The sequence below is a fragment of the Dermochelys coriacea genome, chromosome 14 (assembly GCF_009764565.3).
Source record: "Dermochelys coriacea isolate rDerCor1 chromosome 14, rDerCor1.pri.v4, whole genome shotgun sequence".
Lineage (NCBI taxonomy): Eukaryota > Metazoa > Chordata > Testudines > Dermochelyidae > Dermochelys > Dermochelys coriacea.
Window position 1 is genome coordinate 36,723,176 of NC_050081.1, and position 23,370 is coordinate 36,746,545.

The 23,370-nt window shown below is 49.7% G+C and overlaps 1 protein-coding gene and 1 pseudogene across 2 annotated transcripts in view; one reads left to right on the forward strand and one right to left on the reverse strand.

The window, feature by feature from the left end:
• LOC119842653 overlaps positions 1–23,370 on the reverse strand; it is a 1,040,433-nt pseudogene that overhangs the window by 777,391 nt on the left and 239,672 nt on the right.
• The window catches only part of LOC119842869 (C-type lectin domain family 2 member E-like), a 268,909-nt gene continuing 256,454 nt past the window's right edge, over positions 10,916–23,370 (forward strand). Inside the window, exons 1-3 of one of the 2 annotated variants that reach the window (XM_038371045.2) lie at positions 10,916–11,494; positions 12,231–12,334; positions 15,174–15,881. In XM_038371045.2, the coding sequence (XP_038226973.2) occupies positions 11,135–11,494; positions 12,231–12,334; positions 15,174–15,327 (618 nt within the window). In that variant the 5' untranslated portion in view covers positions 10,916–11,134 and the 3' untranslated portion in view covers positions 15,328–15,881. Of the gene's footprint in view, positions 11,495–12,230; positions 12,335–15,173; positions 15,882–23,370 lie in introns of those variants that run through there. The other variant, XM_043497122.1, reaches the window with a different exon arrangement.

The window sequence follows — 23,370 nt, forward strand, 5'->3', positions numbered from 1 at the left end:
CCTCATAGGGTAGGAGGCTCCTGTGAGATTTGAAAACATGTGGAAGTCCTACTTCTGGAAGGCAGGGGAAGGGGAGAGGCCCAGCAACCTGCCACAGAATTAGGCATTTCCTCAAGATTATGGGTATCTTCACTGAAGAATGTTACATGCATGAATTTATTTTATTGGGGAGTGAGGGGGGGGACTATTAGACAGTCATTTAAGATCTTTCCCTTTATACACTTAAGCAACCAAATAAAATATTGTAAACTGAAAAATTATGCAACTCTAGTCCCTGTTGCTGCTACCCCATTCTGTTGCCCTTGGTCCCATTTTTACTTTTTTCTTGTTAACTCCTCTGGATTAGCTTGTAGGATTAGCTCATGGGCAATACTGAGCCAACTGGGCTTCCCTGAAGAACAGCTGGAGCTCTGCAAGGTATGTGCAACCCTAGCTCCATTCACAGGGCCTACAGCTGGCCAGTACAGCCCATTAACTACATCAGAGGCTTGCTCTTCCTGCTTATTTCCTCTCCAGTTAGCTTTTCTTGATGGCAAGGTAACAATATAATGCAATGAGTGACATCTGGTCTGTACTGCCTCGGCCCTCATCATTCTGCTGCAATGCTGTAAAACTCCACTAGGTGTCAGCATTACATTCCCTTGTTAATCAAGGCCCAGATTAGCTTTTTATATAATGTCATCTGAGGTGTTCCAATGGCTTTACAACACTAATGGATTATCCCTACTTTCACTTAAACAGAACCATGTTGAGATGTCTGGATAACATGAGCATGCTTTCACCCATTTCCCAGAGGGTGAAATTAAGGTAGAAGCAGTAACCAACCCCCTGCCATCTTCACATAATGAATGCAGTAACAGACATTGGACGAGAACTTGAGATCCTGACTCATCCTCTGCTTTAACCATTGTACAACGCCCCAAACCTGAGCTGGGCATAAAGTATGTGCTCCAACCGCTAGACCTCACGCCCATCCCAGGAACCAGAGCAGAGCCCAAGTCCTCACTCTCACTGTGGAGACCCATATGTCATTTAAATCACCTGAAATGCAACAGCAATTCTTCCACACTGACAATCAAGCAACTACTTGAGCAGAAGTCAAATTTTAATTTGCTCTCCCCTGTCTTTCCCCAGGGGAAAAGGAAAATATAAATACTGCTCCTTCAGGCTTATCTTCCCCATGTCATCTCACAGAAAATATAATTTGAGTGATTCCCTCTCCAAAAAGTTAAATGTAGTGCAAAAAGGTATTGAGTAGGGATATCTTGGCCACTAATAAGACAGAAAGAGGTACAGCTCCAGAAGTCCTCTCCTCCAAAAAAATCCCAAATCCATGGTTTTAATGCCCCCCCACACACACATACACACACACCTTCCACTAAAATTAAAGATAGATAAGTGCACAAGAGGGCCCTGATCTCAGTTGGATCATTTAGGCCAGTGATTCTCAAGTGCTGCCACCAGAGACTTCACAAGCAGCCACAACTTCTGGGATCCCACAGCTCCTTCCCACAGTCTCTGCCCCAGCGAGCCTGGGGATGTTTCACTGAGCATAGCAAGGTTGCTGGTGCTTCTGGATGTGGAACGGAATGAACCCTCTCTCCATATCTGCCTTATCTTGATTCATAAGGGGCACTAGCAGCAGGGCCCTGATTAGCCAGATCTCCCTGTTACCCTGCTCACCTCCACTGGTCTAAGCTCTAAACTAATCAGTTTTCGGGGGAGGAGCCAGGCAGAAGCCGATTGCTGTTACACAGTGGAGGATTGTGCTCTGCTGTTGCTTCATCATACCGTGTGAGAAGAGGAAACAGAAAGCTGCTGGCAGGAAGAGGCTATAGGTCACTGCTGAGCTGCAAAAGCAGCTCCAGGGCTGGCTGGCACGGCAGTGACTGTATGGGTCCAACAAGGAGAGTACACAGGCTGTTACTGCTGCAGGGCAAGGGCCAGCCAGAAAGGCAGCACAATGCACAGAGCACCCTGGTGTACGGGCACTAGCAGTCTCCCCAAAGGTTCCAGTTGGGAGGAACCCACTAGCAAGGGCAGCCCCCACCACAATGGGTGGACAAAACTTTTTTGCTTAAAAAAAAAAAAAAAAAAAAAAGGCATGGAAAGTGACCAGTTTACACCAGACTCAATAAGTGACACAAGTAACTCTGGCTTGTCAGCACTACCTTTTGCAAAGTGCAGCAGTGACTTACACAATAAAGAGGGTAAGTTAGTGTGTGGGAAGAAAAATACTTTAGTTTTGTTGGAACCAAATTTAACAGAAGGCTTTGCAAATCATAAGAGATGCTTTACATTAAAATGATTCACAAAAAGAAAAGGAGTACTTGTGGCACCTTAGAGGCTAACAAATTTATTAGAGCATAAGCTTTCGTGAGCTACAGCTCACTTCATCGGATGCATTTTCTTTTCTTTTCATTTTCTTTTTGCAAATACAGACAAACACGGCTGCTACTCTGAAACCTGTCATTGAATGATTGTATCTGCATGACACTTCCAAATAACCATGTGACTAAACTGTCAGTACTTGTGGCACCTTAGAGACTAACAAATTTATTAGAGCATAAGATTTCGTGAGCTACAGCTCACTTCATCGGATGCATCCGATGAAGTGAGCTGTAGCTCACGAAAGCTTATGCTCTAATAAATTTGTTAGTCTCTAAGGTGCCACAAGAACTCCTTTTCTTTTTGCGAATACAGACTAACACGGCTGCTACTCTGTAAACTGTCAGTGTAATATTTTAACTGTTCAAACTGTGGCCACTGAATTTGCTATGACTGCATGTGCAGACAGAGCAAAAATTCATTTGAGAACTGCTAATCTAGGCATTTCTTCAATTCAGATAATTACGCATCTAAATCCCCATGACTGCTCAGAAAGTCTCAGCCTCCATATTGCCACCCCGTGATTTTATCATGGGTCTCATGGTAATTGACGTTTCCAAGAGCCCAGCTCTTGGTGCTGATGTCCAATGGCTATATGAGAACTTCAGCTTTCATTTTAAAAAATTAAATTGAGTTTCTAGCCCTAGTGGATGCAGAGGATTGAAAATGCAACCTCATTCCTCCTGAAAGGTTCAGAAACCTAACAGCAAAGAGTGCCTCTTACATCAGGGTTTGGGGGACCCTGGGGAAGATCAGACACCCAGCCCAGCATTAAAACACAAGGCTATTTCTATATAAGGCTCAGTGATGCACAAACAGGGGGTGAGGTGAATCAGCTTTCTAGTCTAGACAGGTTCTTAAAACATGCTCAGCAGCTTTCCTGTCTTGTCTCTTCTCACACAGCCCAGTTTTCTTCTCCCCAAGCCCCGTTTCTGCTGGGTGGAGTGAGTGTGCTCCTTGCTTTTCTTCCCTCATTTCTTCCCCCCATCAAGTGCAGCAGGCACTTCTGTGCAGTGGTGCTCAATCACTTTTTATAGTGGGGGTACAAAAAGCATGCTAATGAAATTGTAACCATGTGTGTTCAAAAAGCACAATCCCCGCTCACACCACACAGGTGCAGCACACCTCGGGATTCTCCAGAATCATGAAATAATGCTGGCTTCATTCTCACAGCACCTGAAACTTTTCACAGTGAAGCCTGGGGGTGCTGCAGTACCCCTAGTTCCCACAACTATTCTTCTATGCAGGGAACTTGTTATGCCACCAGGGGGTGCAGGGAGACTGTACAGGAGACCCAAGCCCACACCCCTAACTGCAGCTCCAGTGCTGTGTTCTGTATTAATTTTGCTCCCTGATAAAACTGCCCCAGGCTCTTCTGTCCAACTAATATTCGTCCAGGCTCCCCGGTGCTGTTAGTATCTGTACAGAGCTTTCGCCAGACTGTGCCACAGGAGAGCTGGGCACTCACCCTGCTCTAGGGGAGCCAGGCAGGCCCTGAGCAGGGCTGCAAAGTGCTCTAAAAATTGACCTCAGGCCAGTGGTGCTAGAACAATTTCTACCGTGGGGGTGCGGAGAGCCATTGCAAGAGCCAACTGTAAACCCTGCATATAATAGAAAGCTCTTCAAGCCAAGGGCTGCTGCAGCACCCCTAGTTCCCACACCTATGCCCAGGCAGCACCCCCAGTCTGACACACACAGAGGCCCCTGCATCGGCCCCACGCCAGATCTCCTCAGCCCAGAGCTAAGCCCATCGGTAGCTCGGTCCCCAGCCGAGTGGGGAATCAGAACCCCCAGAAATTACCCTGGGACCAGCAGGATCTGCCTCCACCCCACCCCCATGTACTTGGAGTGAGTCAGTTTCCCTGTCACCAACGTGTCAACCCCCCCCCCCCCCGCCCATGTATCTCTTCTCTTCCCATTTCCCCTGCACCCCAGGCTGGGTCACTGCCAGCCCCCCCTTCTCTGCTCCTGACCCCAACATCTCCCTGTCCCTTGCAGGTCTATGGGCCTGGATCTCCCTTCTCCCCTCTCCCCCCCAAATATCCCCTGCCTCTGGAGGTGAGTCTCTCCTCCCCCCATCCCATCCCCTCCCTCCACTATCCCCCGACGGGTCTCTGGGGCTGGGTCTCCCCCCAGCCCCCCACTATCCCCCACCCCCTGGGGCTCTCTAGGGCAGGGTCTCCCCCCAGCCCCCCACTATCCCCCACCCCCTGGGGCTCTCTAGGGCAGGGTCTCCCCCCAGCCCCCCACTATCCCCCAGGGCTCTCTGGGGCAGGGTCTCCCCCCAGCCCCTCACTATCCCCCCAGGGCTCTCTGGGGCAGGGTCTCCCCCCAGCCCCTCACTATCCCCCCAGGGCTCTCTGGGGCAGGGTCTCCCCCCAGCCCCCCACTATCCCCCCAGGGTCTCCCCCCCACCCCCCACTATCCCCCCAGGGCTCTCTAGGGTGGGGTCTTCCCCCCAGGACTCTCTGGACCTGGGTCTCCCCCACTATCCCCCACCCCCCAGGGCTCTCTGGGGCAGGGTGTCCCCCCAGGCCCCTACTATTCCCCCAGGGTCTCCCCCCAGCCCCCCACTATCCCCCACCCCCTGGGGCTCTCTAGGGCAGGGTCTCCCCCCAGCCCCCCACTATCCCCCACCCCCTGGGGCTCTCTAGGGCAGGGTCTCCCCCCAGCCCCCCACTATCCCCCAGGGCTCTCTGGGGTGGGGTCTTCCCCCCAGGGCTCTCTGGGGCAGGGTCTCCCCCCAGCCCCTCACTATCCCCCCAGGGCTCTCTGGGGCAGGGTCTCCCCCCAGCCCCTCACTATCCCCCCAGGGCTCTCTGGGGCAGGGTCTCCCCCCAGCCCCTCACTATCCCCCCAGGGCTCTCTGGGGCAGGGTCTCCCCCAGCCCCTCACTATCCCCCCAGGGCTCTCTGGGGCAGGGTCTCCCCCCAGCCCCTCACTATCCCCCCAGGGCTCTCTGGGGCAGGGTCTCCCCCCAGCCCCTCACTATCCCCCCAGGGCTCTCTGGGGCAGGGTCTCCCCCCAGCCCCCCACTATCCCCCCAGGGTCTCCCCCCCGCCCCCCACTATCCCCCCAGGGCTCTCTAGGGTGGGGTCTTCCCCCCAGCCCCCCACTATCCCCCAGGGCTCTCTGGGGTGGGGTCTTCCCCCCAGGACTCTCTGGACCTGGGTCTCCCCCACTATCCCCCACCCCCCAGGGCTCTCTGGGGCAGGGTGTCCCCCCAGGCCCCTACTATTCCCCCAGGGTCTCCCCCCGGCCCCCCACTATCCCCCCGGGGTTTCTCTGGGGCTGGGTCTCCCCCCTCACACCCGCGTACCCCTTGCCCCGGGTGGGGGGGGGGGGGTAACAGACACTCACCGTCCCGCTGCTCGGGCGGCGGTTCCGCAGCGCAGCCGCCAGTTATGGTGACAAAGCGTCGGCCACGTCGGGAGCCAGAGCGACGCCTCGGCCCAGAACGTTCCAAAAAAAACCCCCCACAGGCCGTCGCGGCCTGGGATTGGGTGACGGGCCGCGCGCGGCGGGGCCGCCTCGAGGGCGCCGCTGTGCGGAGGGCGAGTCGCCACGTTCGGCCGACAGGAGCCCCGCCCCCCGGAGCCCGGCGCGTTCCCCGGAGCCCCGCCCCCCTGGAGCCCGGCGCGTTCCCCGGAGCCCCGCCCCCCGGGAGCCCCGCCCCCCCGGAGCCCGGCGCGTTCCCCGGAGCCCCGCCCCCCGGGAGCCCCGCCCCCTGGAGCCCGGCGCGTTCCCCGGAGCCCCGCCCCCCCCGGAGCCCGGTGCGTTCCCCGGAGCCCCGCCCCCCGGGAGCCCCGCCCCCTGGAGCCCGGCGCGTTCCCCGGAGCCCCGCCCCCCCGGAGCCCGGTGCGTTCCCCGGAGCCCCGCCCCCCGGGAGCCCCGCCCCCTGGAGCCCGGCGCGTTCCCCGGAGCCCCGCCCCCCCCGGAGCCCGGCCGGCGGGTGGTGATTTGGGTCCGCTCAGGTCGCTCGCGGAGACCCGGGGGGAAGAGCGTCGCCAACGGGCGGTGACCCGGCTCTCCCGGCCGCCCTCAGCCGCTCCCGCGCTTGCATTTTGTTCTGCCCTCCTCGTGCCCCTGCCCGCCGGGGGGGCTCCGCCCTGGCGCCGAGCTCCGGAAAGGGGCTGGGGCGAGTGGGGGGGGGGACTGATCTCCTTTGCTTGGGGCCGCGCACCCTGCCCCCCCCCCCCGCGATGGGACGGCTTGTGGGGATTCCCCAGCCTGTCTGTTATGGGGGGCAGGAGGCACAAAGGGTTGGTAGCCCGGTTATGGGAATCAAGGGCAGTAGAGCCAGGGGTTGAGCCGTGAGCACCCTCCCCGGGGGCACACTGGAAAGTTGCCCCCCCCCATCGCTCCTGGCCCGGAGTCGGTGGCTAGACAAGGAGCCCCATAGTAACCTCTGACGCGCCGCATGTGGCCCTGGAGCCACAGGTTGGCCACCCCTGTGTTAACGCCTTCACCGTGGGCCCGTTGACGCCAGCGAATATAATACACTAGATCCCCTAATTGCTGTTTCCCTTCAGCTGGGCTGGGAATATCAACCCCAGAGACTGCCATGCTGACCTGTCCCTCTCCTTGCTAACAGTCTGTTAAACCAGACCTGAGACCCCTCCAGACTGTAGGTAACTATTGCTTGGAGGTGCTCTGTGACCTGCTGACACGTTTCAGGGTAGCAGCCGTGTTAGTCTGTATTCGCAAAAAGAAAAGGAGGACTTGTGGCACCTTAGAGACTAGCAAATTTATTTCAGCAGAAGCATTCGTGAGCTACAGCCCACTTCATCGGATGCATTCAATGGAAAATACAGTGGGGAGATTTATATACACATACAGAGAACATGAAACAATGGGTTTTATCATACACACTGTAAGGAGAGTGATCACTTAAGATGAGCTATTACCAGCAGGAAAGCGGGGGCGGGGGGGGAGGAGGAAAACCTTTTGTGGTGATAATCAAGGTGGGCCATTTCCAGCAGTTAACAAGAACGTCTGAGGAACAGTGGGGGGTGGGGTGGGGGGGGGGAGAAATACCATGGGGAAATAGTTTTACTTTGTGTAATGACCCATCCACTCCCAGTCTCTATTCAAGCCTAAGTTAATGGTATCCAGTTTGCAAATTAATTCCAATTCAGCAGTCTCTCGCTGGAGTCTGTTTTTGAATTTTTTTTGTTGAAGGATAGCCACCCTCAAGTCTCTAATCGAGTGACCGGAGATACTGAAGTGTTCTCCGACTGGTTTTTGAATGTTATAATTCTTGACGTCTGATATGTGTCCATTTATTCTTTTACGTAGAGACTGTCCAGTTTGACCAATGTACATGGCAGAGGGGCATTGCTGGCACATGATGGCATATATCACATTGGTAGATGCGCAGGTTAACAAGCCTCTGATAGTGTGGCTGATGTGATTAGGCCCTATGATGGTGTCCCCTGAATAGATATGTGGACAGAGTTGGCAATGGACTTTGTTGCAAGGATAGGTTCCTGGGTTAGTGGTTCTGTTGTGTGGTGTGTGGTTGCTGGTGAGTATTTGCTTCAGGTTGGGGGGCTGTCTGTAAGCAAGGACTGGCCTCTCTCCCAAGATCTGTGAGAGTGATGGGTCGTGCTTCAGGATAGGTTGTAGATCCTTGATGATGCATTGGAGAGGTTTAGTTGGGGGCTAAAGGTGATGGCTAGTGGTGTTCTGTTATTTTCTTTGTTGGGCCTGTCCTGTAGTAGGTGACTTCTGGGTACTCTTCTGGCTTTTCCACCAAATGCATCTGATGAAGTGAGCTGTAGCTCACACAAGCTTATGCTCAAATAAATTTGTTAGTCTCTAAGGTGCCACAAGTACTCCTTTTCTTTTTGCGAATACAGACTAACACGGCTGCTACTCTGAAACCTGTCTTCTGGCTCTGTTAATCTGTTTCTTCACTTCAGCTGGTGGATACTGTAGTTGTAAGAATGCATGATTGAGATCTGGTAGGTGTTTGTCTCTGTCTGAGGGGTTGGAGCAAATGCGGTTATATCGTAGAGCTTGGCTGTAGACAATGGATTGTGTGGTGTGATCTGGATGAAAGCTAGAGGCATGCAGGTAGGAATAGCGGTCAGTAGGTTTCCGATATAGGGTGGTGTTTATGTGACCATTGCTTATTAGCACCGTAGTGTCCAGGAAGTGGATCTCTTGTGTGGACTAGTCCAGGCTGAGGTTGATGGTCGGATGGAAATTGTTGAAATCATGGTGAAATTCCTCAAGGGCTTCTTTTCCATGGGTCCAGATGATGAAGATGTCATCAATGTAGCGCAAATAGAGTAGGGGCATTAGGGGACGAGAGCTGAGGAAGCGTTGTTCTAAGTCAGCCATAAAAATGTTGGCATACTGTAGGGCCATGCGGGTACCCATCGCAGTGCCACTGATTTGAGGGTATACATTGTCCCCAAGTGTGAAATAGTTATGGGTGAGGACAAAGTCACAAAGTTCAGCCACCAGGTTAGCCATGACATTATCGGGGATACGGTTCCTGACGGCTTGTAGCCCACCTTTGTGTGGAATGTTGGTGTAGAGGCTTCTACATCCATAGTGGCCAGGATGGTGTTTTTAGGAAGATCACCAATGGATTGTAGTTTCCTCAGGAAGTCAGTGGTGTCTCGAAGATAGCTGGGAGTGCTGGTAGCGTAGGGCCTGAGGAGGGAGTCTACATAGCCAGGTTTCAGAGTAGCAGCCGTTTTAGTCTGTATTCGCAAAAAGAAAAGAAGTACTGCTGTCAGGGTGCCAATGCCTGAGATGATGGGGCATCCAGGATTTCCAGGTTTATGGATCTTGGGTAGCAGATAGAATACCCCAGGTCGGGATTCCAGGGATGTGTCTGTGCAGATTTGTTCTTGTGCTTTTTCAGGGAGTTTCTTGAGTAAATGGTGTAGTTTCTTTTGGTAACCCTCAGTGGGATCAGAGGGTAATGACTTGTAGAAAGTGGTGTTGGAGAGCTGCCTAGTAGCCTCTTGTTCATATTCCAACCTATTCACGATGACGACAGCACCTCCTTTGTCAGCCATTTTGATTATGATGTCAGAGTTGTTTCTGAGGCTGTGGATAGCATTGTGTTCTACACGGCTGAGGTTATGGGGCAGCTGATCCTGTTTTTCCACAATTTCAGCCCGTGCACGTTGGCGGAAGCACTCTATGTAGAAATCCAGTCTGTTGTTTCGACCTTCAGCAGGAATCCACCCAGAATCCTTCTTTTTGCAGTGTTGGTAGGAAGGTCTCTGTGGGTTAGTATGTTGTTCAGAGGTGTGTTGGAAATATTCCTTGAGTCGGAGATGTCGAAAATAGGATTCTAGGTCACCACAGAACTGTATCATGTTCGTGGGGGTGGAGGGGCAAAAGGAGAGGCCCTTAGATAGGACAGATTCTTCTGCTGGGCTAAGAGTATAGTTGGATAGATTAACAATATTGCTGGGTGGGTTAAGGGAAATTTTAGCTTGTACTTACTTAGTGCTTTTTATGTTATGTTGTAACACTAGGCAAATCTCTAGATGAGTTGATGTGCCCCGTGGAAGACCTCTGCTTAACCCCAGGGGTACACGAACCTGTGGTTGAGAACCACTATTCTAAGGCAGCTCCAGCCGTGGTGCTGTCAGGGAGACGTGTCCTCACAGCCCTGCCTGACGGGTCTTTCTGTTTCAGACCCTCATTGTACCTGCAAGAAATGTAACTACTACAAGAAGTGTAGAATTGTGCTCACAGTCGCCCTTGCAGTTGTGTCATTATGTCTCATCGCTGTTACGGTCCTGGCAGGTAAGTTCTCAGGCCTCCCTTCCCCCTCTCTGCACATCCCATTCCCCATGGAGCCACCACAGTCACAGTCTCTCCTCCTGGTCTGTCTGGCTTCTGCCCCTGGGACAGAGGATTCCTGGGGGATGTTCCTCCTGCTCTCTCGCAGACCCCAACCCTCTTTCTGCTCCTTCCCAGACCCCTGCACCTGGGCACTCTCTGTGTCAGGATGGAAATTAGCCCCCCCAACCCATCTCTGAGCACTTTGGGTCCAAGTCACTGTTGCCGGGCCCCAGGCACGGTCACTGGTACCCGTGCAGAGTGCGGGGGTGATTGACGGTGGACGGCAGCAATGAGCTGGACCCTCTGCAGCGTGTTTCCCTGAGGTGCCAGCCTGGCCTTCCTGCATCCCCGGGTCATGCCCAGTGCTGGGCAGGTGCTGGTGTGTCACTGAAATGAGCTGTAGAATGCAGCACAGACACCTCCATTAACGCAATGTGAAACCCAACCATTAGTGACCGTGGCAGTGCAGGGTCTCGTAGCGCTATTGACTTCCCCACCTGCACAGACAGCATGTCCTAGCACAGATGGCAGCTGTTTATGGTGAACGTGAACCTGTCTGGCTGTGCTGGACAGGCCGGGCAGCGGGTGTTCAGTCTCCTGAAGGGAAGGGAGTTTGTTCCCATCTTCATCTCAATAAGCCTCTCCAGGGAAGCAAAGCGCAGAGCAGGGGGAGGGGGCAGCAGTCCAGGCTAGCAGAACTCCTTGGGGTACTAGACCTGGCAAATCATGTTGAAGTTAATCTCCTACCCATTAATTATTGCCCCCCTGCTGGCCCCCTGGTAACTGTCCCCTCCCTCTGCAGCTTTCTGCCCACCCCGTGTTGTAACACTGAACTTGGGCCCAGCTCTGTCCTGGGCTTCATGGCATGAGCTGTTTGTCAGCTGCATCCCTGTTGAATGTGAACCCAAGGGAGTGAGACCAGAGTCAGATGACCCCCCCTCTGGGGCTGGATTCCCAGCATCGTCCTGGCTCCCTCACGGCCTTTCATTACCCACCCTGGTTCGAGATGTCTCAGAAGCCTGGGGCGCAGGGGCTGATCTCCCCATGTTCTCCTCGTTGGCAGGTCTCACTCACACCACGTGTTACTGTCTCATTCTCAGTGTGGAGACCTAAGCTTCCGTCAGCTGATCTGGGCCCCCCTGCTGGCCCCACATGCCCAGACGGCTGGATCGGATACCGAGGGAAATGCTGCTATTTCTCTGAGGCCAAAAGGAACTGGACCTACAGCCTGACCAACTGCTCTGCACTCAGCGCCTCTCTGGCTGAGATCAACAGTAAGCAGGAAATGGTGAGAGATGCTCTAATTGCAGTGTAATGGTTTTGGCTCAGCAGCTGCTGCAGTAGAACCTGGGCTCGAGGAGCAGCTCTGAGTAAATGAATTCCAGTTGCTGAATGCCAGGCCTGGCTGGCTGGCCTGGGGCACCTCTAGTGTCAATGTCTGACTGCAGCTCACTGTCAGCCCTCTCAAAAGGAGACCGCCCCTCTCTAGGGCTAGGCTGGCTTGAGTGTCTTCTGGGTGGCATGGGGCCAAAGGGGTACTGAGATCCCAGATTGACTTGAAGAGCCAGTGTTCTTAGGTAGCCAGATGAGGATGGGGGGGGCTCTTCTTAGCCCTGGCCCCTTCTGGCTGAGGATTTGATGGCTCTTCTCTCATCCCTGGCCCTTCCCAGGATCCCTTATTGAGATCAGCTGGGCTCTTTCCTTCCCCTTCCCCTGTGATGGTGAGGGGAGCTCAACTGTTCTGTAAGGCGAGGCTTTGACACAGAATGTGGCCTTCTATAGAGAGGTGCGGGGGCAGCTTAGACCCAGCAGCACCCAAGAGCTGCTCCAGCCCAGGGCAGATTGGTGTGAGAGGGAGCTGGGTTTGGGATGGGAAAATTAATACTGAATTACCCAGAGCTGGGCAAGAGGGAGGTGAAAATCCCCAGCCATTCCCTGAAAACAGAGCCCTTCACTATATACCTGTGATTCTCTGGTGCACAGAGCCTGTGCTCTGACACCACCTCTCCCTCTGCTGTTTTGAGGCTTTCGTGATGCGCTATAAAGGCAAATTTGACCACTGGATTGGCCTCCGGAGGGACCCTAGGCAGCTCTGGAAATGGGCCAATGGCACTAAATTCAACAACCTGTAAATCCTCTGTGAATTCCCTGGGCTTTGGGTCCCTGGTGTCTGAGATACTGAGTTCAGGCCAACTCACCAGTCCGTGCTATGTACTCTGTGTATTAGTGATGGGTGGAAGCAAGTGTTGTCTTGCTGGGAGACTGGCCAAAGCTTTCAGGTCTGTCTTGCTTTAGGGGGCAATCTGCGTTAAAGATGCCTGATGGTCACAAATGCTGAGTGCCTGGGGCTGCCATGAGAACTGGAGTACAATAGAGATGGCCCAGACGACATTCCAAGAGGGATTTCAGTGGGATCTGGGTGTGATCAAATAATCAAACCCCAATGAGCTGATAGCAGGGTTTGACCCTGGACCATCAGCACTGAAAGAACAGCAGAGTAGGTCATGCTGGCGGGGGAGTGGCGCTATATGTCAAGGATAGCATAAAGTACAGTAAAAATCTTAAACGAATCCAACTGTATCATAGCATCTCTAAGAATAGAAATTCCACATTTGAAGAATAAGAATCTAGCAGCAGGAATGTACTACTGACCAGGATGGTGACTGTGAAATTCAGAGATTAGAGAGGCTACAAAAGCAGAAAACCCAATAATAATGTGGGTTTTCAACTATCCCCATATTGTCTGGGAACATGTCCCCTCTGGATGGGATTCAGAGATGCAATTTTTAGACACCATCAATGACGGCTTGTTGGAGCAGCTAATCCTGGCACCCACAAGGGAAGAGGCAATTCTTGATTTAGGCCTAAGCAGAGCACAGGGTCCGGTCCAAGTGGTGAATGTAGCTGAACTGCTCAGTAATAGTGACCATAATGTAATTAAATTTAACATTCTTGTGGGGGGGGGGAATGCCAGAGGAAACTCACCACAGTAGCATTTAACTTCAGAAAGGGGAACTAGAAGCTAATTAAATGGAGATTGAAAGGAACAGTCGGAAGGTGAAAAGCCTGTGAACTGCATGGAGACTATTTAAAAATACCATAATAGAGGCTCAAACTAAATGTATATCCCCCCAACTAAAAAAAAACCCTCAAAAAATGCCACCATGGCTAAACACCAGAGTAAAAGAGGTGGTTAGAGGCAAAAAAAGAGCATCCTTTAAAAAACATTAGGAAAGGGATAGAGAAAAAGGCATAAAATATCATAATGCCACTGTATAAATCCATGATACACCCACACCTTAAAAATTGTGTACAGATCTGGTTGCCCCATCTCAAAAAGGATCTGTTAGAATTGGAAATGGTACAGAGACAGGCAACTAAAATGATTAGAGATATGGAACACCTTCCATATGAGGGGAGACGACTAAGGGGGGGGGAATATAAGAGGTCTATAAAATCATGAGTGGGGTCGAGAAAGTGAAGAGGGAAGTGTTATTTACTCCTTCACGTAATACAAGAACTATCGGTCACACAATTAAATGAATAGGCAGCAGGTTTGACACAAACAAAAGGAAGTATTTCTTCATCGGATGAAGTGAGCTGTAGCTCATGAAAGCTTATGCTCAAATAAATTTGTTAGTCTCTAAGGTGCCACAAGTACTCCTTTTCTTTTTGCGAATACAGACTAACACGGCTGCTGCTCTGAAACCTGTCATTATGCAAGGCACTGAATTTAGCCGTCATCCTTTTTAGGTGACAAATCTGAAGAACTGTCCCAGACTGAGGCGTCATTAGAGGAGGTTTTGGAACAAATTGAGAAACTGAACAGTAATAAGTCACCAGGACCAGGAACTCAAATGTGAAATTGCAGGACTACTAACTGTAGTCTATAACCTATATTTAAATCAGCTTCTGTACCAGATGACTGGAGGACAGCTAATGTGACGCCAGTTTACCCAAACTGGGTAAACAGGCATCTCAGTAGGGTGTTAACCCTGAAATCTGCCACCCTGTGGGCATCCACTCCAGCAGAAGGCTCTGGGTGCATCCTTGCCATCCCATCAGAGCTCTTCTGGGGTGATGCTGGTGGGGGAGCCACCCACAGCCATCTGCTCAGAAGGCTGTGGGCTGGGTTCTCCCTTCTCTGGGACAGATCTCACCCAGAGCCAGAGGCTGGTGGCCTGAGGGCAGGGAGATCCCGGATGCCCCCCAGCCCAGCACATGACTACTGTGAGTAGCCAGGATGGGACCATGGGGGAGGATTTGCCTGTGGGCCTGGATCCCATCCTGTTCCCAGGTGGAAAGCGCTGACCTCCAGCTCTCACAGGAAGCTCTGTGTGAGTGGCTGGGGTCACACCATGGCCGCTGTGTTTGTGCTGCTGGCACTTCACTCCAGTCGCCCCCTGCAATACAGCCTGTCCTGACAGATGATGTAAACTGTCCAGGTTTCAGAGTAGCAGCCGTGTTAGTCTGTATTCGCAAAAAGAAAAGGAGTACTTGTGGCACCTTAGAGATTAAATTTGTTAGTCTCTAAGGTGCCACAAGTACTCCTTTTCTTTTTGTAAACTGTCCAGGGAGCCCTGGACCCAGCTCTTCTGTGCGGCGTTACTGCTGCTCCTCGCTACGCTGAGAGTCACCTGGAACCTGCACCCGGGGCAGTTTGGGTGGGTTGGGCCTGCCCAGGCCCATCCAGACCCAGCGGGTGGGTGGGGGGGGAAGAGCGAGTAGGAACTGGGTTAATACCCACCTGGTTTAAATGCTCCATGGAGGTCAGTTGATCTTAGAACTTTTCCTGGCCTTGCTGCCCCACTGCTCCCTTTCTAGGTGGGGCCTGTGGCAGGTGCAGGAAGGGGAATCACAAGGGGCTGTGAGTGCAGCAGCTCCCTGAACTGTGCGAGAGCGGCTCTCCCTGCCTGTGACTGATGGGAAATGTCCAACTCCTACCTGACACCAGCTCTTTCTTTCAGGTTTCCGATAGGAGGAGGAGGAGGAGGAGACTGCGCGTATCTGAATGATCCGAGTGGGGTCAGCAGCTTGCGATGCACCAGTAAGAGACACTGGATCTGCACCAAACCCGATGCCTTTACAAAGGCACAGGAGGATGCAGTGGAAGGGGGCTGATAAGAAGAGTATTATAGAATCTAGCCCTGGAAAAGCCGGACTGTGATTTCTTGTGCCCATCACATCTGACCAATTCCGGAATGTCAGGGAATGCTCTGTGCATCACTGGGCAGAAAACTGTTGATTCAGGGGAAAACAAGAGATGCTATTTGCACATCTTGTCCCCCCACCCATGCCATCTCTTTTTCCGCCAGTGGAATGGCTCAAATCCAGCCTTTCCAACCTACCTCAGCTGGACCAGGAACTCTGCCTAACTGAGCCAAGGCACCAGCCTCAGCTTTCACTGCCCTGACATTCCCCCACAGAAGCTTTTCACTATAGAAAATTATCTATGGAATCTTTTAAAAATATTCATCATTCCCATTCTGTGGTCTGGAATAGAGCTGAGGGGGGATGTTCTCCATCCCCCCATCCCCCAAGAAACTTTTTAACAAGATTTTTTTATGGGTCAGTTTTTGGGGTGTTTTGAAAACCCAAATTGATTTTGAAGTTTGCAGGTTTACACCACCAAGTTCCTGTTTTTTGTTGCCAGATATTGCTTTTGGATTAAAGCATGAACATTTTTAAACTGGTTTTAATTTTCCATTTTTAGTTTTAAGAGCACTGCACCTGCCAAGGGAGTAGAACCCCTGTTACACTCCTCGTGGGACACCTAGGGCCTGGAACATAGGAGTAAGAGGAGAAATATCTGTTCTCTCCCTTCCTGGAGCCCAGTGGGTTTGAAAAGGGCAGGGAGGGGGTAGGTGTGACACAGACAGACCAGGTGCCAGGTCATGCCAAAGTCCCCGTGTCTCAATGGGACCCTGAATGTCAAGGTTCCTTCCCCACTCTGAACTCTAGGGTACAGATGCGGGGACCTGCATGAAAACCTCCGAAGCTTACTTTACCAGCTTAGGTTAAAAATTCCCCAAGGTACAAGCTATTTTACCTTTTGCCCTTGGACTTTCGCTGCCACCACCAAACGTCTAACCGGGTTTATTTTATTAGGAAAGAGCCCATTTGGAAACATCTTTTCCCTCAAAATCCTCACCAAAACCTTGCACCTCCCATCCTGGGGAAGGTTTGATAAAAATCCTCACCAATTTGCATAGGTGACCACAGACCCAAACCCTTGGATCTTAAGAACAATGAAAAAGCATACAGTTTCTTAAAAGAAGAATTTTAATAGAAGTAAAAAAAAAAAAAAAATCACCTCTGTAAAATCAGGATGGTAAATACCTTACAGGGTAATCAGATTCAAAACATAGAGAATCCCTCTAGGCAAAACCTTAAGTTACAAAAAGACACAAAAACAGGAATATCCATTCCATTCAGCACAGCTTATTTCCAAGCCATTTAAAGAAATCATAATCTAATGCATATCTAGCTAGGTTACTTACTAAGTTCTAAGACTCCATTCCTGTTCTGTCCCCGGCAAAAGCATCACCCAGACAGACCCAGCCACTTTGTTTCTCCCCCACCCTCCAGCTCTGAAAGTATCATGTCTCCTCATTGGTCATTTTGGTCAGGTGCCAGCGAGGTTATCCTAGTTTCTTAACTCTTTACAGGTGAAAGGGTTTTTCCTCTGGCCAGGAGGGATTTTAAAGGTGTTTACCCTTCCCTTTATATTTATGACACTGAGAAATACACAACTGGGATCAGGCTGGCTCACCTGTGTGTTAAAATAGGTATTAGTGTTATAAGAATGTGTTTAGCCTTTATTGAATGCTTGTGAGCTGCTGCAACATGAATCTCATTTCTTCTGACATCTGTATCCCACATTGTAAAGTAATATTGGAGCATTTGTTTTGAGAGCCTCTGTGACTGTGTAAATCACCAGACAGGAGAGTGAATTAAGGCATTAAGGAGTGTGAAGTGCTGATCTCCAGCAGCTCAGAGCACAAGGGAGGAGGTTCTCTTGCACGACCCTGTTCCATTGGGGTTGGGCTTCCCTCCCCTCCAGGTTAGGTAACCCAGAGCTGGGAGGCAGAAGCAGAGTATAATCCACATTACACCAGGAGGTTGTGGGACTCAGATACACCCCCAACACACAGTTCCTCGTCTGCTTCCTTCTGACTTCTAGGGAGTTGCACTTTCTCTAAACCAGCTGTAACTTACTGCCCATTCTCCCCTTTTATGGCTCATGATATTTGGTGTTTTTCTTAAAGCCCCAGCTCCTAGAGTCCTGTGAGCAAGCCAGAACCTCAGTTCTCATGGTTTTTTTAGGGAGGGGGGACAAAAAGAAGTCTTTAACCCTTGCAGAGAATGCTAGAAACCATGACCGCCAAAGGCTCACAAACCAGCAGATAAAAAACTCTGCATTTAGTATTTTAAGTCTCATGATTTTTTAAGTAACAGTTTTGAGGCCCGACTCATTTTCAACTCTTGCATTTATCAATACAGAAATTATCTAACCCTTCTCCCTCTTTCTCTGTCACACACACACGTCACTTAGTCTTACACACCTGCTGTGGGCACTGACTCCCTGGGTGCTCCAGGGCTGAAGCATCCACAGAAAAAAAAAAAAAACAGCGGGTGCTCAGTACCCACCAATCAGCTGTTCAGAGGTGGGTGGGAGGTCGGAGCCGGGTCAGGAAGAGGGGGTGCGAGGGTGAGGCCTTGGGGGAAGGGGCAGAGTGGGGACGGGGCCATGGGGCAGGGAGCTCAAGAGCCTGTCTGTGTCCAATGTAGTTTTAAGGAGCTCCTACCTCCCCTCTCCTGCCATGGCTCTTAAAACCAACTGAGTAATTGACCCTTCTGCTGCCCAGGGCCCTGTGGTGAGCGGTGCTAATGTCAACCGCAGTATGGCCTGACACGGCCTGCACCCTATTTGTGGGACTAAGGATGAGAATTTTCACCGGGAGTGGGCTCAAGACACTGCTGGGTAGCAGGCCCAGTACAGCCAATCAGAAATCCCCCCTATTCTCACTGGGGTTGGCTCCAGGCGAGCAAGGACAATAGAGACGTCTGGTGCACCCCCATCCTTGCACCGCAGGCTGACATATGCGGGGGAATGTGAGGCAGTGTGGTGTGGTAGTTCACATACTTTTATTTGCCACGACTTCCATGGGACTGTGGAGGTTGATGCTTCCCTAAACCCTCTGGATACAACTTTCTGACTCTCTTTTCCCCTCCCGCATCCACTCACAGGCTAAACCCACTGAAAGCAGCAAACACTGAAAACCCATCACAGGCCGCCTAGCTCCGGACAAGCAGCAGGAATGGGACAGAAGGGCAGAAGCACACGTGTTCTCCTCGCCCTGGCAGAATGCCTTGTGCGGGTTGTACCTGGGGGGAATGAGCCGGGTACGTGTGCCCGTTTGAGCGATTCATAGCAGGCATACGAGGCACCTTTGAGGGAGCCTTGTCCAGGCCTGCCATGGGTCAGCTCCCTGAAACCACCACCCCTGGCAGCGCAAGCCCGACCTTCCAGCCCCCTGCAGGCCTCGCTCTCTGTGCACAGGTTAGCGATAAACACCCCCAAAGCCTCTGAGCGTCCCTCTGGAGTGCTCAGCCCGTTCCACTGAGCACATTCAGAACTATGACTCTATTCCCACAGGCGCAGTCCACCGCAGCTTGTAAGATTCAATTCAGGCCAACCACTCTATTTAGAACACAGCACTTAGACATACAGAAAACAAGAATGAGTTTATTATCAAAGAACAGAGATGCAAGCGAGAGTGAATAAATACTGGTAACCCCCATTGTTTCATGTTCTCTATGTATATAAATCTCCCCACTGTATTTTCCACTGAATACATCTGATGATGTGAGCTATAGCTCACGAAAGCTTATGCTCAAATAAATTTGTTAGTCTCTAAGGTGCCAGAAGTACTCCTTTTCTTTTTGCAAATACTGGAAAGTAATGGTTACATAGAAAACAAAATCCTAACACTTTCTAGAGCCAAGGTTTTCACAAATTTTTGGCAGCCTCAGAATGCGGCTCTGACAATATTTAACTAACCGTAGGAAAAACAAATAAATTACATGTGCATATTTACATAGGGATTTTTTGCAGACTCAATAATAAATATAAGGTACAGTTGTGTCTTATCTTTACTGGACCTAAACGCAAAACAAACCAGTGCTTTGCACAGTGTTGTCTTTTTTGTTGTTCTTTTGCTTTTTTGGTAAAAGGTGGACGGCTGTACAACAATTCTGAACTAAATTTAAAAATGCTTTACATAATAGAAGTCCAAATAATAATGAAGGAATGTACCTGCCAATATGTCCAAAATTTCTTTCACAGACAAAAAAACCCAATCAACCTAGTCCAGTAATAATAATGATAATAGTAACAACAAAATCTGAGCCGTTGCTTGTCGCTGTTAGCAGGCTGGCTTGCAGCACAACTGAGACAGTTGCTGGTAAAAGCATTTTATTTCTGATTATACAGTCATATATATACGATAGTTGTTTATCCTTTTTACAATTCATTATCCAATATCCTTATCTTAGTGTTTCATTATTCTGCTGTGCTGGAAACTAGAAGTCGCTTCTCATGCTATTAGCTTTGTAGTGTAGCCAAATTCCCAACCTGTATATAATCTTGTTTACTTCGTTACTCATGACCCGTGGGGTAGCTTTATGCTCTGCCAAATTCTGATATCTTCCATTGACAAATTCTTCCTTAGAACATTTGATAGTCTCCATCTCCCACACCTCCCCCTTTTTGTTTTTTAAAGGCATCAGAAACCATGCGAGATATAGCCCAACGCATACATTGGATTATACAAGGACCACATAAGCAAAAAATACAAATACAAAATCCCATTATTATTATAATATGCAACAACGAAGTTAGCCAGCCGGGCCATCCAAATTTAGACAACCAATCCCATAAGGGATTGGTTTCCTTTGTTAATTTATGAAGATTTTGTTCTAACCATGCTAGTAATTCATGGATGGAATGAGAATGGTCAGACAAATTAAAACAGCACATACCTTCAAAATCCTCACATCCATGCCCATGGGCTAACAGCAAAAAATCAATTGCAGCACGATTTTGTAGTACCGCATGACGAATACTATCTACATCCATTAGTAAAGCAGTCAATATTTCTGAAGTTAAATTAAATTGCTTAATACTCCAATAGGCCAATTTCTCTAAATCAACTAAACTCTTTACACTAGCGACACCAGCGGCAAGAAATGCCGCAAATATTTTTGAAGGAGTATCCCAAAAGGTTATTGTATCCTTACAATCAGGTGTAAAGTCCTCCAATACTCGCCTAGTGCGATGGCTTTGGCGTTTAATCATATTACGGTTAGGTGCATACAGTGTCAAGCGGCCTAAATAACATGGCCCTCCCATGGGAAAACTAGGGATACCCTGCCATGCGCGATTTCCGCAAATAAGAAAGGTCCCTGGTGGTAATGCCTTTGCTGATCCATTATTCCATATACCCTTTTGCGGCAATTGTAAGCCTAGGTTGGCCCCTCCTTGCTGACAATAATTTCCCGCCATAAAGGAGGCAATTGGCGTAATATTTTGCATATTAGAAAACATAGAAACATTCATTTTCCACCCATATTGAGAATACAATACATGGAATTGTCCACCTAATTCAATGCACCCCATTGAATGATTATGAGTATCGTTTATTGTTGCAGGTAAGGATCCTAATAATGTGAGTTCTTGGGGTGGGTTAAGCAGTGATTGATTTAATAAATTTATTAGCGTTCCTTGCAATAAACTCCAAGCAACCCCCGGGCACTGTTGCCCTGGTGTCCCATTATATAATCGATAACAAGTATTATTAATATTAGTATCATTAAAATCACTTGAGCGAAGGACACTATCATTGCTAATGTACCCTCGATATCCATTTAAATCTATACTCGGATAACCTATAAGGCACGTACTAAAAGGGTCCGCGGGTGTTGCTATAGATAAACAAAATGAAGATTGCCCTGTCTGATTCGCCCAGGTGACCCATACGTTCTGACGGGGATCAATGCGTGTAAGCAGAGAAGAGACTAGCCATAGCGGCCATAGGATTATCCATAGAAGCAGCAGTTTCATCCTTCGTTGATTCTGTAATACAGGGCCGGACCCACTTTGCGGGTATCCACCGAGGACCTGCGTCAAGGGAGACACAAGCATAACCCCGACCCCAGGTTAATAACGGTACCGGTCCTTTCCACTGTTGAGAAGCATAATCAAACCACTTTACCTTTGGTTTTTCTTGCTCCTTTTCCATCCCTGTTCCCCCTAAATGCTTTTGTATTGGAACATTATTACTGTTATCAACAGCGTTAATAGGTTGGAGCCAGTTCAATACATATATAGACTTCGCTAGTCGCCCAGCGGGAGTCTGCAGTATAGCATCCTCCCCACATCGTGATTGCTTATCTAACATTGCTTTTAAAGTAGCATGAGTGCTCCCAACAATGGCCTGGTCTGTCGAATTCCCCGGCACCCCTGTTTTATGGTTTACTCCCCACAATTGCAAAAAGGCTTGCGTACGCCTAGCGATATACCCAGCTCCATTGTCTGTTTTTATTGTTTTTGGCACACCTAGCGCTGCAAAACATGCCTGCCAATGTTTGATTACATCCTTACTACTGGTGGAAGCATGGGGCATGGCCGAAATAGCCCCAGAGAACGTATCTATAGATACATGAACATATTTCTGTTTTCCAAACGGATTATATTGAGTAACATCTGATTGCCATAATATTAATGCTTCTAAGTCTCGGGGATTGACCCCAATAGGAAAAGCAGGGGCTAGTTTGTTACATTCTGAGCATGAGGCCACAATACTCCGGGTCTGAGATATGGGTAGGGAAAATTGTCGAGTAAGAGCTCTTGCCGACTGATGGAAGAACTCATGTGATAGACGGGCTTGCTCAAATTGATTCGGTACCACCACAGATCCTACTAGAGTGTCTGCTTGCTCATTCCCTATACTTAAGTATCCCGGTAGGCCCGTGTGGCTTCTTAAATGCCCCACAAAATATCTGTCCCTTCTCCCATCAAGTCGATGCCAAAGACGCAAAAGTATTTGTTGTAATCTAGGGTTGTGAATTCTTCCAAGCATCGCTCTCTCCAACTTATTCACCAAGCCCACAGCATACTTGGAATCACTTATAACATTGAGTGGTTCTTTGCTCCAATTTTCAAAGGCCATAAGTATGGCCAAAAGTTCTAGTATCTGCACTGATCCTTCACTAATAATCTTTTTATGGGCCCAAACACATCCATCCCACCATACCATCCCCGCAGTTCCCGTTCGTCCCGCCGCATCAGTGAACACCGTTATTCCTTTTACCGGTCTTTCCTGCTTCATAAGGTGTCTTTCTAGTTGCAGAGGGGAGGAAAAGAGACGGTGGGGCAGGTAGTAACAGCTCAATTGGCCTTGATAATCAGCTAAGGCAATGGCGAACATAGTATCATGCATCAACAACTGTGTAATAACCATTTTGGAAAAGGGTAACAAAATCTGGTGCGGATCAGTCCCTGTCATGGTAGTTACTCTTTTTCGTGCTTGCATTATTAACATAGCTATAGCTTCAACTCTGGAAGTCACCGTCCGTATATTTTTACAGGGTGGAAATATCCATTCTAACCCTATTAACGAATCTCTATCCGTTTCATCCCATTGAAATAACAATGCTTCCAACACTGAATCCAAACTAAAAACTGCTACCACAAAGGGCAGATTTTCTTTGTATCTGCCCAAATAACCATTTCCAACCTTTTGACCAATTCGTTGTAATGCCTCCCGCTGTTGTGCTGATAATTGCCGTTTATCCCCGGGACTTCTCCCCCCTTGTAATAGAGGAAGGAGAGGGGATATATCATGATTTGTGATACCACAAAGTGGGCGGAGCCACTGAAGTTCACCCAGTAATTTCTGAGCATCATATAGTGTCTGAACATGAGGTGAAAATGTCAAATGTTGAGGACGTACTGTACGATCAGTAACCCAAAGACCCAAATATAAAAAGGGAGGTTGGGTTTGAACCTTTTCCGGGGCCACTACAAGACCTGCTTGTGCTAATTGGGAAGTAATCAATGTAATAACAGAGGGTTCAAAGGCTGTAGGAGCCGCAAACAAA